This window comes from Lynx canadensis, chromosome D4 (assembly GCF_007474595.2).
Source record: "Lynx canadensis isolate LIC74 chromosome D4, mLynCan4.pri.v2, whole genome shotgun sequence".
NCBI classification, from domain to species: Eukaryota; Metazoa; Chordata; class Mammalia; order Carnivora; family Felidae; genus Lynx; species Lynx canadensis.
The window spans coordinates 72,288,188-72,307,576 of NC_044315.2; the positions used below are offsets into that span (position 1 = coordinate 72,288,188).

General features: G+C 46.0%; 1 protein-coding gene across 17 annotated transcripts in view; it reads right to left on the reverse strand.

Moving 5' to 3' along the window:
- The window catches only part of SUSD1 (sushi domain containing 1), a 288,718-nt gene extending 275,910 nt beyond the window's left edge, over positions 1-12,808 (reverse strand). For all 17 annotated transcript variants that reach the window (XR_003964319.1, XR_003964320.1, XM_030294183.1 and 14 more), the window contains exon 1: positions 12,701-12,808. Coding sequence is in view for 15 of the 17 variants with exons in the window: in XM_030294183.1 (XP_030150043.1) it covers positions 12,701-12,806 (106 nt within the window). In the remaining 2 variants the exon portion in view is untranslated. The remainder of the gene's footprint in view (positions 1-12,700) is intronic.
- Positions 12,809-19,389: the final 6,581 nt, after the last annotated feature.

The following is a 19,389-nucleotide window of genomic DNA, read 5'->3' on the forward strand; positions in this document are numbered from 1 at the left end:
TTTGGGATCCTATCTCTCCTCACCTCTCTCTCTGCCCCTCCCTCACTCTTGCTCTCTCTCTCAAAATAAATAAACTTAGAAAAAAAGTGCCATTGAGATAACAGCCAGGTCCCAGCCAGATGACCAGATCCCAATTACTCACATAGGCAGCAAAAATGCGTGAGGCTAACACACACACACACACACACACACACACACACACACACACACACACAAATCTACCAGACCGTGATCCATATATGCCCCGAGATCAAGAATTTCTACCTGAGGCGATGTGGGATATCACGTTGTCCTCCGAGTGTCTGTAATTTCAGAAGTGGCCTAATGAGGACAGTCTTTGAGCATGAAATTCCATCTTAGCCTTGGCCCCATTACCACCCAGCTAATAAAGACTTAGCCCTCAGGTTGCTCTAAGCAACTGAGACAGGGAGATTTCCAAGGACAGACAATCCCTGACTTACGACAGTTCACCTTACAACTTTTCAGCTTTACAATGGAGCAAAAGTGATACACATTCAGTAGAAAACACACTTTGGATTTTTATCTTTCCCCAGGCCAGTGATACGCAGTGACCCTCTGTCATGATGTTGGGCAGTGACAGCCAGCTGCGGCTCCCAGTCAGCCGAGCACTCAGAAAGGTAAACAACCCATATGCTCAGGAACCATTCTGCACCCACACGGCCATGCTGCTTATCATTTTCAGTATGGTATTCAATAAATTACATGAGATATTCAACATTTCAGTATAAAATAGTTAAGTGATTTTGCCCAACTGTAGGCAAACTTGTTTTGGGCGAGTTTACGGTAGGCATGGCTAAGCTACAATGTTTGATAGGTTAGGAGTATGAAATGCATTTTTGACTTAGGAGATTTTCTTTTTTTTTTTTTAAATTTTTTTTTTCAACGTTTATTTATTTTTGGGACAGAGAGAGACAGAGCATGAACGGGGGAGGGGCAGAGAGAGAGGGAGACACAGAATCGGAAACAGGCTCCAGGCTCCGAGCCATCAGCCCAGAGCCTGACGTGGGGCTCGAACTCACGGACCGTGAGATCGTGACCTGGCTGAAGTCGGACGCTTAACCGACTGCGCCACCCAGGTGCCCCAGGAGATTTTCAAGTTAGGATGTAATGCAATCATAAATTCAGGAAGATCTGTACTGCTCATTAACCATGCCTGCTTTTTCTTTTAAAACAAATATAACACAGAAATGAGACAAACCACTGCTTATCACTAAGGGATATGAAATTAACCACGGAATATTTACAAAATGTGTTATATCCCAGACCATTACAAAAAAATGCAACAAGGTGCAAAAAAAAGTAGAGATTGTAGAGGACATTCTACCTGACTACCATGTAACCATGTGATAAGACTACAAAATAAAACAAAAGATGAGTGTCCCCCCTAAAAAACCTACTTGGGAACTGCAGAACAGTCTCTTAAAAAATTCTCAGGACTAAGAGGATAGCAAAATTGAATGTTTAATACTAGATATAAGAAGGTATTTACTCCAGAAACTTTTGGGTTTTTCATGGTTTGGTACTTTCAAAGAGAGAAAGAAAGCAGCCAGCCAGGAAACACACACACACACACACACACACACACACACACACACACACACACACACCTCTTAGAATTTTAATGCAAAAAATTCAGGGGGAAAATAAATTCCTAAAAGAAAATAGAGGTTTATCTGGGGAGAGGGTGAGGAATTAGTAAAGAAGAAATCAGGGGCGCCTGGCTGGCTTAGTCAGTGGAACATGCAACTCTTGATCTCAGAGTTGTGGGTTCAAGCCCCACAATGGGTTTAGAGATTACTGAAAAATAAGATCTTTTAAAAAAGAAAGAAAAAAACTATATTCAAATTCATTGGGATAAAAACAAAACAAAACAAAACAAAACAAAAAACCTTTCCCCAAACTCAGTGCATCATAAAGACTGGTAGTCATAACTCAGTGAAATTGGTGAGAGGAAAAAAGCATATGCAAACACACAACATTAGGAATAAAAAAGAGCTTGTAAGAAAATACACATAAAAGTTTTTTTATTACAGGGGTACCTGGGTGGCTCAGTAAGTTGGGCATCCGACCTTGGCTCAGGTCATGACCTTATAGTTCATGAGTTCAAGACCCACGCCAGGCTCACTGCTGGCAGCACAGAGCCTGCTTTGGATCCTCTGTCCCCCTGCTCTGCCCTTCTCTCACTCATTCTCTCTCTCTCTCTTTTTAAAATAAACATTTTTTAAAGGTTTTTCTATTACAAATGACTTTCCAATTGAACACTGCAGATTTAATACATTCTCAAAGCCACCCCCCCACCGAATGACATCTAGGACCAGAAAGGCATAAACTTTGGCAGACAAGATGATGGCAAATGAGGATGTCAACAATATTTCATAAGATGGAAGAGATGGACATACGGGAATGTCCTGAGAAGAGGAACTAAGAGCTGACCCCAAAAGGCTCAGGAATTGGGGCCACTGAGCACTTTAGAAGGCAGGAGTAAGGGACAGGCTCAAAGTGAAGGAACTAGGTGTAAATACAGATAAGGAGTATGGGATACCCAGTTGCCCTCGCTAACCCTGGAATAGAACAGAGTTGTACAACCTGGAGAAATGGACCAGAGAGGCTCCGGATTATAGGGGCAACAGGCAGAGCTGAAGTGAGAATGCATCCCCATACCTAAATGTCCATCAGGTAAATATATGTAACCATTTTAACATATAACATTTTTAAACAGTGCTGTAGGACACTCAATTCATAACCACACGCAACCAAAATTCTGGAAATACTTTTGAAAAAATGGATCCTGGTCAAGTCCACAAATCCACTGTGATCAACCATATAATGATGAACATTCTTCTGTGTATGTATTGTGCAATAACAGAAATAAATACCATATTAATGAAACCAACAACAAAATGACAAAATGTCTGAGTTTTTTTCTTATATGGAATATTTGTCTTTATAAACATGGAAGCATTTTTATACATCCAGTTCCAGAAACTTGTATCAGATAGAAAAGGATTATTTCATTCAATCCTTGATTGAATCTAATAAACACACACACAAAAATTAAGAAATAAAGTAGTGCCACCCACTCAGATAAATTAAAGGAAGTCCAGTCTGAATTAGTGAAGGACAGAATGTAAAGTTTTTTAAATAAATTGAATTAAGTTCAAGTTCATTCAATAAACAGAACCAGACAAAATAAGGCCTTATAAGAAGGCAGTCAGATAGGGGTGGGGGGGGTGGGGGGGCAGGGGGAAGGAAGCACTGGACCTGAGACTCCAAATTGAATCCTAAATCTAGCTGAGTCTGATTCATTGTATGACCTTTAACAAATCATTGAACCTCTCTGGATCTCAGTTTTTTCTTCTGTAAAACAAGGGCTTTGGGCTTTTCAAATTTTAAAGAGCATTCAAATCACCTGGGGACAGACAATGTTAAACTGCAGGCTCTGATTCAGCTTGTCTGGGTGGGGCCCTATAGTTTGCAGTTCTCACAAGCTCCCAGGGGAACCACATTTTGAGCAGAAGAGTTTAAGTGGGCTCCAAAGTCCTTGCCCCCTCCCTAATCATCTGAGACTTCACCCTTAGTGATGAGGGAACATAAGGCAAGCTGAGGGCAAAGTATAAACTAACAGCATCCCGTGCCCCATCCCCTAGGTGGGATGTGTGTGATATTCCTCAGACACTCCTGGCTGGCCAACAACAAAGGAAAGGAAAGGAAACAAATGGTTGACTGAAAAAGATCACAATCCTGCAGGCCAGGAGTCTCCTTCAGTTTACGTTCCTGGAACCCTAATATCAGCCTCATCAAGATGTAAGGGAGTTTAAGTGCTTGCCATGGTAATGTGGGAAACAAAGGCAAATGAAAAATTAAATTCCCTTACTGCCTACAGCCCAATGACAAGTCCTTGAAACAGGCAGAGTGACCTCCCTGTAGGAGCTGAGCTGCCTCAATGATGACACTTTGCTAGAGGCAAAAGAGAACCTTGACTTAACATTATCCTGACTGCCCCCCCTCCCCAGGATCCTGAGTCTCCTTAAACACATAAAAATTCCTTTGCAAACATCCTTTATCTTTAACCCCCAAGTATTTGTTCGCAATTATACTCCAAATATGTGGCCCCTGATATGTATCTCAAGTGTCTCATGACTGAGGTTTTACTAAGCAATACTAAATGACGTTTTCCTAACAACAGTTAGCCCCTCAAGGTCCTGGAAACCTTGTTTCCAAAATACCTTAGAGACTTATGCTGTCCCTAACCTCTTCCTAACCTGAAGGTATATAGTCACTCTTCACAACCCCAGTACAGCTCTTTCTGCCCACATATCCTGTCCCCGTAGTTTAATAAAATCACCTTTTTGCACCAAAGATGTCTTCAAGAATTCTTTCTTGGCCGTCGACTCCGAACCCCGACCACCCCAAAACCCCATCATTAGGGTACCTATCTTAATGACCCACTAGGAATAATTTAGCGAAGTATAACCCCAAAAGGACAGTACTTGGCATGTTTGGTTCAATAAATGTCTGTTCCCCATACCAGCAAAGAAGACAACATGGGTGGCTCAGTCGATTAAGCATCCAACTCTGGTTCAGGACATGATCTCAGTTTGTGAGTTCGAGCCCCCCATCGGGCTCTGTGCTGACAGCTCAGAGCCTGGAGCCTGCTTCCGATTCTGCGTCTCCCTCTCTCTCTGCCCCTCCCCTGCTCAGGCTCTGTCTCTCTGTGTCTCAAAAAAAAAGGAAAAAAAAAAAAAAAAGACAAGACGTACACGAGGCTACCAAAGGCTTCTCAGGCTACCTGCAGAAGGGAAAGCAGCTTCCAGAGGAAGAAGGACTTCAGCTATATCTTGTTATTCAGCCATAATTAACCTAGTCTGTACGGCCTTACACAGCAGCTTCTGAGTTCTAATTGCTTGAGGAACTAAGTAGCCTCTTGGGGGGCAGCGGAAAACAACTTATCCTAAAGAAAGGGGCAGGAAGCACAAATCTAATCCAAGGGCGGGGAGAAAAGACAGGGCGGGGAGGGCCACATCTGAGCACACAACAGTTCCACTGTTCACCAGCCTGTAGCTCAGTTAAGAATCACATAGAGGTGGAGTGACCCCTTCATCCCGGTTTTAATACTACAAATCCTATGACCCAGAAAACACCTCATTAAGGTGCAAACCAAGACAGCTGGTCACCCGACCTGGGAGAGCTTGTTAAAACAGAATCCCCAGGTGGGAGGTGGGGAGGCGGGGAACACCAGAATCCCCAGACATTCTCATTCAGTAGGTATGGGGTGGGGCCTGAGAATCTGCATTTCTAAGAAGCTCCTGGGTGGAGCTCCTAGTGTGGTCCACCACACTAACAGCACTGCAAGTCTGGTTCAACCTCATGGACTTGGGTCAGAATCCTGGGGAAAGAAAAGGCAACACTGAAGATCTCTTTCACCAAGTCTAAACTGATGCACAGCATAGCTGGACAAGGTGACAGAGATATTCCCAAGGAATGGGAATTCTCCAGGCCAACAGAAAGACTGCCATGCCTTTGCATGAGGGGAAGTGGGGTGGGGGGGAGGAGGTGTAGGGAGGCAGCTTCACATCCATACCAAGGATGACTTAATTCTGTCATGAAGAGGTGGCGGCCATGCAGTAACCAAGGGCACTCGTACGGAGGTGAGGGACCCCCATCCCCCCACCCTAGGGATACCTAGAATTACTGGCAGAGACAATGGGGACTCTAAGGTCTAGACAGACAAAAAGGCTAAGCCCTTTTTGTTACTATTATTGTGCCCCCAGCAAGGACGACCTAGATTCACTTCCCTTCAGCACTCCTTATCAACTAAGCCAGCTAAAATCACATTCAACAGTGAGAGAACGAGACAGCTTTTGGTGTCTCCACCTAGACTGGAGGACTTCTCTCTTGCTCCCTGGTTAGGTGATCTCAGACAAGTTAAACTGTCAGTCCTCCAGTTTTAATCTGTGAGATGGAATTGTGTCACGAGGATTAAATGAAAAATATAAATGCTGTATGAACTCTAAAGCACTAAACAAAGGGCTAATTTACATGAATATTTATGCCTCTTTCCGTTGATGTTGCAATTATTGTTAGAAACAGGTCATGCAAGATGCAGTGCCTGCTATTTGGCACAGTGGTTAAGAGCAGGGGGAAGAGACATTATGCCACTTGCTGGCTGTGTAATCCTTGAGAGGTCTCTGTGCCTCAGTTTCCTGTAATTCTGAATTTGAGAATAATAAAAGCCCACCTCATATGGCTGTTGTGAGGAATAAAGAATAAATGAGTTAATATACGTAAAGCAATTAGAATATGTTAGATGCTATTATAACCACCACTCAACAATTCCGTTAATGAATAAATGAAAATAGTGACAGCTAGCCAACTCCCAATTATACTAACGAAGAGGGTGATGGAAAACTGCACTTGTGCAAAAACCCAAAACAGTATCTTTGTGTGGACAGATGCCTACCTATTCATGGGGTTGATATTCAGGATCCATAATACCTTAATTTACATAATCACCCCCTCTGTCTTCTCCACATCCTTCCGGCCTTCTGGGTAAGGCCTTGGAAGTGTTCAGCGTCCTCACCCTTTCAGCCCTGCTCACCACCCCCTCCTCTCCTCTAAGCACCAAGTAGACCAAACCTCAGGATGGAATGGAGGGTGGCAGCCTGAGCAAGACATTCTCGCTCTGTATTTCTTTCCTTTTTTTAAGTTTATTTATTTTGAGAGAGAGAGGGGGGGAGAGAGAGAATCCCAGGCAGGTTCCATGCTATTAGCATAGAGCCCAACATAGGGCTTGAACTCTCAAACCGTGAGATCGTGATGTGAGCCAAAATCAAGAGTCTAACACTTAACCAACAGAGCCACCTAGGCGCCCTTGCTCTGTATTTCGATATGCAAGCAACGATTTAAATGAAATAACAGCACATGGGCTCTGACAACACAATGAAGAGATTGTGTCCACTGCCAAGGGAAGAAGGTAGTTTAAAATCACAAATGGAGTGCTTCCATTTAAATCTTAATCTAATCCCCAGCTATTCACAGTCATACCAAACAAATGCACTGCACAAGCTTCATGAGATCCTGTCTCTCAGGATATACTTGTGGCCATATGTGGAAACACTGCAAATGACCTGAGGAAACAAACAAGCTTAAAACTAAAACATCCAGCTAAAACTCTGGAAGAGCATTCCCAAGTCTTCCACATTACGTAAAACTGCTCTTTTTCTTCCTTCCTTTCTTTTTTTTTAATGTTTATTTTTGAGAGTGAAAGACAGAGAGGGAGCAGAGAGAGGGGCAGAGAGAATCTGAAGCAGGCTCCAGGCTCTGAGCTGTCAGCACAGAGCCTGATGTGGGGTTTGAACTCACAAACAGTGGGATCATGACCTGAGCCAAAGTTGGACACTTAGCCGACTGAGCCACCCAGGCACCCCTAAGTTTATTTTATTTATTGAGAAAAAGAGGAGAGAGAAATCAGGGGAAGGGCAGAGATAGAGGGGGAGAAAGAATCCAAAGCAGGCTCTGCACTGTCAGCAGAGAGCCTGATGTGGGGCTTGGACTCATGAACCAAGAAATCATGACCTGAGCCGAAGTCGGAGGATTAACTGACTGAGCCACCCAGGCACCCCAAAATTGCATTGCTCTTAAAGGACTGCATCAAATTCCTGAAATGAATGGAACTTGAGAAACCTCAAATTCTCTCCTTTCCACATCCCCAAAAAACAAAACAAAACAAAACAAAACCATAGCCTCTGCTTTAAAATCCCCCAAGACAGAGTGCACTCTCCTCTCGGGCAAAGCGATCCTTGCAGGACAATGTGGACCACCATACATTTCTCTTCCCCACCCCAACCCAGGACTGACATTCCACATCAGGAACCTGCAGTCTTTCCTTGTGGAAAATGGTTATAGGGCCCTCAGCTTCCTTTTGCCCTCTTGTGTCCCCTTTCCTGTTTGACCAACACCAGCTCAGGGTGGGGCCCCCCACACGTGGCCTACAGACCAGGAACCAACCCTAAGTGCCCCAATTTCAAAGGTTTTGAGTTAAGGAGCGTTTCATTGAGGCCACACCCTCGGTTCACATCCAACATGTCACCCCACTAAGCGTTGCCTCACACCTGACTCACACTGTCAACCAGATGGAAAACTTCTTTTTAATCCAGGCAATTCATTTCCCCTGTCTCCTCTGCCAATAGGCCACTTGCTACCTGGGGCTACAGAAAATGGGGAACCCATTTTAGGATTTGACCGGAAGGCTGAAGACGTGCCCAGGGCCAGATCCCTGGAGATGGAAGACAGGCTACAGGGAGGATCTTCTTCATCAGCTCGAATTCGGCTCCCTCACCTTGAGCAACTGTAAATCATTCCAAAACAACTCCCTCCCTCCCTCCCTCAACCATTTCTCTTCCCCCCCCCACCACCACCCCCAGGCTGAAGAGTGACTATGCTGCTCTGACTCAGGATGACAGAGTGAATAAGAGGCCTATGAAATGCATGATTAGTGACATCATGTGCACTTTACAAAGCAAGAACAATTTCCTCAGGCCTCTGCCCCAGTGTTCCCTCTAGATTCTCAAGGCCTCTGCCTGTCCTCCTTCTGGCCTTTCGAACCCCAGCCAGTCCTGAGCCAACAAGGCCCCTGCCACTCCCGCCTCTGAGCCCTGCCAGAGAAGGGAGAGAAACAGGACTGACTGGTTCCCATCCTAGCCCATTCCTAACCTTCCCTCCCCTGGGCTTGGCACCCCACCCACCCACCAACACCCTCCTGCTCTCCCAACTGTGCAACTCGCACTTCCCTCACACTCAGGCCCTCTGAATAGAGCTCCTCCACTCTCTCCTCCCCAAAGCACCTTGGATAACAATTCAATGTAATTCAGCACATGTAACCAATGAGAGACTGAATCTATAAACAGACAATGGCCAGACCATATACAAAAATAGAACGCTGACCCACAATCTGCAGCCATCAGTCCAGGAAGTCAAACCACAACCTCTGTAGCTGTAAGTCCCAAATTGGTCAGGATTTAATCAATAACAGCCGGCTCCCCTAACTGTTGCCCTCACTTCAAACTTAGGACCAATCAGAGAAAGCCAAATATACTCCCGTAACCAATCACAAACAACGTCTGCTGTTAGTAAAGCCACCGCCAGCTTCTCCATGCCAACAGGAAGCCTTCCCCTTCCCCTTTGATCCACTATCAAGCTTTTATACACCTCTGCCTGTTTTTGAGTCTGATAAATGTAAGTGATGCCGGCTGACTCTCCTGCTATAGTAGCAAACTCTATATAAAGAGCCCTCGCCTGTTCTCATTTGGGTGGGCTTCGTTTACTTTCATACCAAACTCCTAATACAGGCCTCGATCTCTACTCACACGGAGCTCTTAGTCTAGTAAACAACTACACTGCAATATGGTATCAGTGTGTAGAGTAAGGATACCATATAAATACGTACACAAGTGTGAGAGTATCCCATACAAGTATGGTACACAGGGACAGGCAGGGTACCGCTGGTGCTGCAAGGGAACTGGACAACTTCCCGGGGGCGGGGGGAAGACAACTGGGCTGGTTTTGAAATATGAATAGCACTCACTAAGTAGACAGTTCGGGAGGAGGGAAGGGCAGTTCTCCATTCTTCTCCCTCCCTCCCCTCTCAGAGACTAAGCTTTCCCACTTGTAGCCCAATTTTGCTTTTTGATATGCTCCATTAAATACCTCATTTGTTTTTTAATTTTCAGTGTCTCCCTCTCTACGGAATGATACACTTCATTCTAAAACGTGCTTGTGTCTTCTTTACCACCACCAGCCAGCCAAATGCTATCTTCTCTTTCCTTCTTCTTTTTTTTTTAAGTTTTATTTATTTAAGTAATCTCTACACGCCATGTGGGTCTCGAACTCACAACCCGAGATTGAGAGTCGCGTGCTCCTCCCACTGAGCCAGCCAGACACCCCTCCTTCTAATTTCTTTGAAGCGTATCCTTTTTTTCTACTTTTTTTAAGTGTTTATTTATTTTTGAGAGAGAGACACACAGCATGAGTGGGGGAGGGGCAGAGAGAGAAGGAGACACAGAATCCAAAGCAGGCCCCAGGCTCTGAGCTATCAGCACAGAGCCTGACACAGGGTTCAAACCCGTGAGCTGTGAGATCATGACCTGAGCCGAAGTCAGACACTTAACCGACTGAGCCACCCAGGTGCCCCCCTTTGAAGAAAATCTTTAAGAGCCAACGGATGTCTCCGCACTCCCTCGAGCTCTCTGCATCTAGCTCTCAGCCTCACTGCTCTACTCTTGTTAACCTCAAGGCTTCAACTGACCACCAAGTCTCCATCACTGGCACACACCTATCATCCACAGTCTTAACGCCCTATTGAGTTCAACTTCTCCAGAAGCCCTAACATCACCTCAAATTCAGGAATCCAAAATGACTTATCTTTCTTCCCAAACCTTCTTCCTCCTCCTACAGAACCATGTATCTAAGTTCACGCAGTCCCCAAACCTTAGTGTCCCCTTTCTCTTCTGTTCCCTTGCACCTTAATGTCTGTTAGGTCCTTCCGTTCCATTTCTACTTCATTATCTCCATTCAGTCTCCTTCTCCTGCTGTCTTTACAGTGGGGCCAGTCCTCAGAAATTCCAGGCCAGCTATTACAACTTCCTCAGTGCCTCTAAGCCTCCAGTCATGCCCCACATTGTCCACTGGAAGGAAACATGCCCTTAATAAAACCAGATTCTTCACGTTTGGAAATGAAGAAGGATGCCTACATAGGGAGAGGAGGCTCAGCGGGGCAACCCTGACTTCCATTTCCCGAAACTCACCCAATAGTAGCCTTTAAGGATGACCTTAGGTAGTAATTTTGTTCCACTGTCTTAGTCCAGTCACTTGATGGGACCACGCTGGAGCATTTCCTAGGCTAGAGAATCTTCACACAGGTTCTGAAATTGGCCCCAAGCATCTACAAGTTTGTCTGCACTCTGCCACGTGCACCAAGTCTGGGAAGGAAGTTAGAAAGCCTACCAGAATACCTGATGTACCAAAATGGCCATCCCAGAAGGTTAAGCCATCAAGAGAAATGTCCACCAGTGATAGTAAAAGTTGTAGTAAAAGTAAAAAGGTAGGGGCGCCTGGGTGGCGCAGTCAGTTAAGCGTCCGACTTCAGCCAGGTCACGATCTCAAGGTCCAGGAGTTCGAGCCCCGCGTCAGGCTCTGGGCTGATGGCTCGGAGCCTGGAGCCTGTTTCCGACGCTGTGTCTCCCTCTCTCTCTGCCCCTCCCCCATTCATGCTCTGTCTCTCTCTGTCCCAAAAATAAATAAAAAACATTGAAAAAAAAATTAAAAAAAAAAAAAAAGTAAAAAGGTAAAGAGAATTTGGGGGAACAGGAGTCGGAGCCACAAAATCCCCCCATATCTCCCTTCATGGAAGTTCCCTTCCACCTTAGGATGAATGGTTTTACTAAGAAAGCTGGAGGGTTTTCTTATTCTCACTTTTTATGTCACTCCCTGTACGGAAACTTCCAATTACTTCCAATGGCTTCCCAGCACCCAGGAACAGCTAAGTCTAAATCCCTGGGTCTGCCAGTTAAGGTGCTCAAGCTTCTGTGAATTCAATCTGCTTTTCCACCTCAATTTCCCACCCATCTTCTACATTCCAGTCAGACTGAAATCACAGGCCCCATGCTTTTACACCTCCGTGTGAATCCTCACATTGTCCCTTCCATGTAGAAGTCATTCGTTCTATACGTATTTATGGAGAGCTGACTGTACCCTCTGCTATGAGCTGGAACGCCTTTTCCCTCATCTTCACATACCCAAATATTACCAAGCCTTGTTTGCCCAGTTCAACAGTCCTCTCATCCATGATGCCACCAGATTCCCCAAGCTAGAATTAATCTTGCTCTCCTCTGACCACCTACACCTTCTCGGAGCACTTAGGGCAGTCTGCCTTCCGTTACTGTTACTTGGGTAAATACCACCGCCCTTAAGGGTTCGAATCCTCTTGTGTAACTCGCACCACATGTGACAATACGTTTCAATTGTCTGGAAATGGTTGACTTGCTTGTCTGTGGCCTCCAGAATACGAGCTCAACGAGGGCCAGCGCAAGGACATCACATCCTGCACAGGGAAACTATTCAAGGCCCATGTGTTGGATGAATGGCTTGGTTAAGGAATGCTTTATTCCTGTAAACTTCCTTGCACTTCTTTCTCACCACATTAGCATCTGGGTCTTCATTAAGGTGAAAAAAAATTAAAAGGCAGAAAGAAAATTGCTTGGGGTAAAGAATTTGTCGTGCAAAAGCCACAGCAGGGCAGGAAGCGTGACAGTGCAGCCGGAACGCCCTTCCGCGCCCTTCCACACCGGGCGCGGCTCTCCCCAGGGGCTCGCGCTCCCGCCTACCCCCGCCTCGCCCCAGGTCCCCGGGCGCCGAGGGCGAGGCAGTCTGCGACAGGTTCCCCCCCCCAACCCCCGCCCCCCGGCGGCCCGGGGCGAGGGCGGGGAGCCCCTCCTCCGTCCGTGCGCCCGCCTTCCCGAGCCCCAACGGCCGGAGGGGGCCCCGCCTGCGCTCCACGCCCCGGCACCGCGCCCGCCCGGCCTGGGGGCGGGGAAGCGCCCGGGGCGCGCCCGGCGTCGTCGGGGGCCCAGCGAGGCACCCAGCCGGCGCCCCTGCGCCTTGCCCGTCCCTTGCCTGCACTCACCGTCGGCGCCCCGCGCTCCGCTCGCGCCACGGGCCAGGCCGAGCAGCAGCAGGAGCGGCAGCAGGCGGCGAGGCGGGCGGCCCGCGCCCCGGGGCCCCCGGCCCATGCCGCCGCTGCGTCCCTCCTGGCGCGCCCGCGACTCCTCCCGCGGCCCCGAGGCGCCGAGATAAGGCGGCGGGCGCCGCGGGGAGGGGGCCGGCCGGCCGCTTCCGGCGCCGCGCAGGGCGCGGAGAGCGCCGCGGGGTCCCGAGGAGGGCGCGGGCCCTCCCCCCACCGCGCGGCCTGCGCGCTCTGCGCGCCCGCCAGACGTTCGTTTGCTACGCGCCCCTCACTTCCCCGTGCACCTGCTGCGCGCCTGGCGCGAGGTGGCCCGGGGAACACAGCGGTCAGAGAGACACGGTCCGCGCGGAGGTTCCGCAACTGGGAACAGATATCCAGCACACAATGACATAGCTGACCCTAGAGTCCCGGACCGTGCCAGGAGGAAACGTCTGCCGTGCTTCAAGCATAGGAAACGAACTGGAGATCTGAACCTGCCTGGGGATCAGGGTGGTACCCCGGGTGGCAGCGGAAGAGGGGTGAGAGGCAGAAGGAGCGGGAATCTTCGAGGAGGGGAAAAGAGACCTGGGGTGAAGTGGCTGGCACTCCAAGGGCAAGGTGAGAGGGCAAGAAGCCAAGTACCCAATCCACAGAAGCGCGGCAAACAACCAGGTGACAAGATTACACAAGGCAACCGAGCTGTGGTGGGGGAGGAGCTAACAGGAGTTCCTACTGCACCCAGGATATTCAGCCTGGGGCGTCGGAAGGCTTCTTGAGGAAGTAAACTAAGGCTGAAAAGGATGTAGGAGGGGAATCCAAGCGGTAAGATGGGCAAATGCTGAGACACAGGGACTTGAGAGTGTATTCTAGAAATGGGGAGGACCTCCTTAGAGTAGGAACAGATGGTTGGAGAGAGGCATTAAAGCTGCAGAGATAAAATCGACCTCATAAACCAAGGAAAGGAGGTTGCTCAGAAGCTGTAACAGGGTTTTAAGCAGAGAGTGACCTCATCAGGAAAGGCTCCCATGTCTGCTCTGTGGGACTGGGACAAGGGAGGCGGGCAGACCAGCCTGGGGCTGCTGCAGGAATCCAGGCATGAGAGGACAAGTCCAGGAGCAGGGTATTGGCAATGAAAGGTGGCAAATCAGAGTGGTATTGGGTGGAATCCACTAGATTTTGTGACCAGTAGAATGTGAAGGAAAAGGAAAGAGAAATTAACAGATGTCGCCTAAATTTCTGGCTTGGGCAGCTGGGTTGATGATGGTGGTGGGAGTCACTGAGACTGAGACCCAAAGGGAATATTGGCAAGTTGGGGTAGGGAGAGGCTGCAGGGTGGGGGAAATAAGTTCCAGTTTGAAGGCTTCGAGCTTGTTATGCCTGTCCAAGAGCAGGGCCCCCCACTCCTAAACCCATATCTTCACGTGCTTTCTCTTCCATGAGCCTGCTCTAAATCTAACCACCCATGAACACACCCATATAAGGGCCAAACTTGTTGTGTAGCCTTAAAAAGAAGTAGTTAAAAATAAACTGCCTAGGCTCTTTTGCAGCAGGCTTTCTTGCTAATTATTTTTTTGTGAAGCAAAGATAAGAGCATGCTTTGGGGAGTAGTAGATGGGCAGTGGGGATACTGTGGTCTGTCCTCTATAATTTAGACAAAAGTTCTGCTAAGGTTAACTCTTCGTGAACTTTGAAATCATGTAATTGCTTCCACAAAAATACACTCATTTATGACCTTTTTAAACCAACCTATACTTCTCTGCCATGTCCTTCTGCAGAGTAAATAAATACAATTAAATATATTTGTGTATATGTGTCTGTATGTATGCATATATTTATAAATTGATGATATCAGGAAAAATAGTACAAAACTTGGAAATGGGCAAGTTTACTGGGTCTTTTCAGTGAGGTGTTGGGTGTTGTAACCTTTCCAGATGTTACCTAATTCTATTAGGTATTAGGTAGACTTTCTATTGACTAGGTTCATCTCATCACACCTAACAGACATCTATCTATCTAGATATAGATATACATATACATAAATTCTTCAAATTTTCCTCTGAACCTTGATATCTTACTAGTTGGCCTTTAAAAAAAATTTTTTTTAATGTTTATTTACTTTTGAGAGAGAGACAGAGTGCAAGTGGGGGAGGGGCAGAGAGAGGGAGACGCAGGATCCAAGCAGGCTCCAGGCTCTGAGCTGTCAGCACAGAGCCCCGTGTGGGACTGGAACTCACAAACCGCACCGTGGGATCATGACCTGAGCCAAAATCAGGGGCTGAACCTACTGAGCCACCCAGGCACCCCACTAGTTCTCCTTTGAAGTCAACATCTCGCTCAGTCCCTCATGAATTAATTAGTTGAATAAAATCTTAGGTTTTCTTTTTATATTTATGTGATTCGTGTTTTTAATATTTTGAAAAGTTTATACTAGCATAATCCATGTCATTCATATTCCACATTAGATTTGTGGCTCCCATCAGTTACTTTGTTGGCTCATTTTGTTGCTTTCAAGCAAATATTTTTTTCATAAAAAGAATTACTTCTTACCCAATAGTGAGTTCATGGAATCACAAAATGAAAAATAATCTCCTGGTCGATATGTGTCACTAGAATTAAAACAGAATATTAAATTAGCATTAAATTTGCAGCAGTGGGATTATTGCTGAGAAAATATTTAGCTTAAGAAAAATATTCTGCTTTTAAGAGAACATAGCCAACACGCAACACCTTCTTAAAGAAATTTAGAGAGAGCTCTTTTTGTCCATATCTAGATTTTTATAACTTCATCAAAAACCTTTTGACTTTTGGGACGCCTGGGTGGCTCAGTCAGTTAAGCATCCGACTTCAAGGTTTGTAGGTTTTGTCAGGCTCTGTGCTGACAGCTCAGAGCCTGGAGTCTGCTTTGGATTCTGTGTCTCCCTCTCTCTGTGACCCTCTCCTGCTCACACTCTGTCTCTCTCTCTCAAAAATAAATAAAAACATTAAAAAAAAAAAAAAAAAACCTTTTGACTTTTGGTTTCAAGATGGCATTGTAAGCCCTGAAAGTTCTCTCTCCCCCACCTTCCCAAACCCTAGTAAAGTGGTCAAAGATACACACACACAGACACACACACACACACACACACACACACGCACACAATTAAATATGCAACAATGCTTTCAAACAAGAAAGGATGACATCAACAAACCAGATAGCTTTGAGGAATGTATTGGGTTACATTTGCCACATGATCTCCACAAAAATATCCACCAAAAGAGATAGGAGGTAGGGTGAAAAAAATAAAAATACATACCATTTAAAAAAAAATTTATAGGTACACTTCAAGTTATTATTTGTACATATTAATATAATGTGCAGATTTTATAATGTTTTAAGATTCAATTGAGAATCACTATGTAGAAATTGTTGAAAAAGATGGAGAGTACACTTCTTACCAAATCAAAGCATTTTATTCTCCTCATCTGTGTACATGCTGCATACAGGCTGCTCACCACCATCAGCTCCTTCTTTAGGCTTCAGGCTTCCCAAATCCCAGCTACCTGGCTCTCCAAAACACTGTCAATTTCCACACTTTAAAAAATAAAACGGTTTTTTTTTAAGATTTTATTTTTAAGTAATCTCTACATCCAACGTGGGGCTCTAACAACCCCAAGATGGACAGTCACATGCTCTACCGACTGAGCCAGCCAGGCACCCCAAAAAATCATTTTAAACTTCATTTTTTAAAAAGACTTTTATAGTAATTTAGTCATCAGAGGGCCCTTGTATAGTTACACAATATGCTTGAATCGCAGCTAAAATATGGAGACTACTGACCAATATCTGAAGTGTTTTCAAGGGACCTCAAACAGGCATACAAGATGAAGAGAGCTTCTTAAAGGGACTCCTTCCAGGACAAAATTACTCTACTCTTTGGAAGCACAGGAAAGAAGTTTCTGATAGTTCTAGAATTGCTAATTTGATCCTGTCTCCATCACCAAAGTTAAGAAATTTTGAAGTCTATCTTTAATGTATCTTGCTGCACAATTGAAACATTCAACGACAACTTGTACACCATGTTCAAAGCATCATTATTCACAATACCTAAAGGGTTGAGACAACCCAAATATCCATGGAGAAACAAAATGTCGTATATTCATACAATGGAATATCGCTCAGTCTTAAAAAGGAAGAAAACTCTGACATGTGCCTCAATATCAGTGAATCTTGATGACACAATGCTAAGTGAAACAGGCCACTTTTATAGGGATGAATATTGTATGATTTCATTCATATGAGGTACTTAGAGTAGCCACATTTCTAGAGACCAAAAGTAAAAGGGTAGTTGCCCGGGGTTGAGGGTAGAGGGGAACAGGGAATTTGTGTTTAATGGGTAGAGAGTTTCGGTTTTACAAGATGAAAACAGTTCTGTGGCTGATGGTGGATATGGGTGCACAGCAATGTGAATGTACTTAATGCCACCGAACTGTGCATTTCAAAATGATTAAAATCTTTTTTTTTTTTAAGTCAGTGGAAAAAAAAATTAGATGCCAGTTTTTCTTTTTATTTTACCAGACAAGAACTAACACGTAGGCCTTTCCAAATCAGTTTTGGATCCTGGTAACTCTATGTGGGATTAGAATTACAGGAAAGCTCCCTGGAAAAGTCCCATCCCCCCATAGACATAAGTGGATGGGATCCCAAGAGACTCCTGAGTGGACTGAGAAACAGCCAGGGTGTGGGAAGGAGGAAGACAGGCAAATAGAAAGGGAACACCGGTCCACCATCTCTAGGGTTTTTCCTCAGGCTCCCCTTCGCTATGTCTGCTTCCAACGTAAAGTTTGGGGTTTGCCCAGTGGATGCTCCTCTGGGTACAAGGCCAGAAGGAGAAGGGGACAGGGAGGCCGGGTACCAAATATTCTGGAACTCTTCTGGAAAAATCCCTTGCTTGACCGACCAGAAGGGATGTACTGCTTTTCCTACAGTTTGGCTTGGGAACACCACCAGCACGTTTGCAAATGTTAAGTGAAGTGCTTATAGGCTTGTTTTAGGAATGGCTTAAATATCCTATTGTAATGAGTTTGATATACTCTGGCACTGAACTTCTTGCTTGAAGTTTGCATTAACAGGAATGATTCTAATGTTTGAAGAAAAGAAAACCACATGCCCAAAAGGGTGTCCCGTGGGCCAACTCCCCAAAGCGGGAGCTTAATACCTAATCTAATTGCAGTTTCAACCTCCCCTCAAAATGTAGTCTCAATGGGTCAGTCAGGAATTTTCCCAGAAGAGCCAATGAATCTGTAGCGTGAGCCCTCTCCACCTCCAAAGGAAGATGAGGTCATCTGCATAAGATCCCTTGCTCTTTCCCCTAAGGAAAAGTGACTTTGGGGTGCCTGGGTGGCTCAGCCAGTTGAACATCTGATTCTTGGTTTCCACTCAGGGCATGGTTTCTCCTTTCATGAGTTCGAGCCCCGCACTGGGCTCCGCGGCTGACAGTGTGAAGCCTGCTTGGGATTCTCTCTCTGCCCCTCCCCTTCTCATGCTCTCTCTCTCTCAAAATAAATAAATATAACATAAAAAAAAAAAAAAAAGCAACCTTGCCTGAGACAATCCTGTCCTTTTACTAATAACTTTCTTGCCCCGCCCTCCTTCCCGTAAAACCCTTCCATTTTGTGCAAGTCCTCAGAGTTCTTCTGGACTTGCTAGATGGGATGCTGCCCAATTCATGAATCACTTAATGAAGCCAATTAAATCTTCAAATTTACTTGCCTGAATTTTGTTTAACATTTTAAATTATGCTTATTGAAAATTGTGTTTGAAACAGATAAAAGTGGGGACACCTGGGTGGCTCAGTCTGGCTCTTGATTTCGGCTCAGGTCATGATCCCATGGTTCGTGGGTTCAAGCCCTGAGTTGGGCTCTACCCTGACAGCAAGGAGCCTGCTTGGGATTCTCTCTCTGCCCCTCGCCCCACAACGCACATGCACGCATGGGCTCTCTCTCTCTCTCAAAATAAACTTTAAAAGATAAATAAAAGAAGCAGATAAAAGTGAATCCCTCTATATCACCCCCACTGTACATCCACACACAGCTACCCTAGCTGACAAGACATCTGAGAACACCAGAAGGCCACCTTGACCTTGAAAGGAGCCACATTGACCTTCCCAGAACAGAGGTGTCATCTCAAGCAGATGTGTGGAGACTGATAACAGGGACCTGCCTCTGGAGAAATGCCCCTGCTGCTGGCTGTCTCTAAGTCAAGCAAAGGTAGACTTCTAGACTTCTCCTTCTTGGATGCTCGGGGACTCCCAGACCCCTCGTTGCCATGTGAGGAACAGCAGGATTATTCTGCCCTCTCTAACACGTCTCTCCCTCCCTCCAAACAGGCACACAAACCATACACTCAGCCTGGAGTTAGTTTGTGGAACTTGGGTAGCAAATACATTATTTGCTGCTGCACACGGGTGGGCTGGAACCAGGGCTATCAGATACACAGCCCACCCAAAACGCCAGTGTTCTTACAAAAGCAAAATAAGCATGGGTTGGGGGGCGCCTAGTGGACCAGCAGGTTAAGCCTTTGACTCTGCTCAGGTCATGACCTTACAGTTCATGAGTCGGAGCCCTGCATCGGGCTCTGTGCTGACTGCGCAGAGCCTGCTTGGGATTCTCTC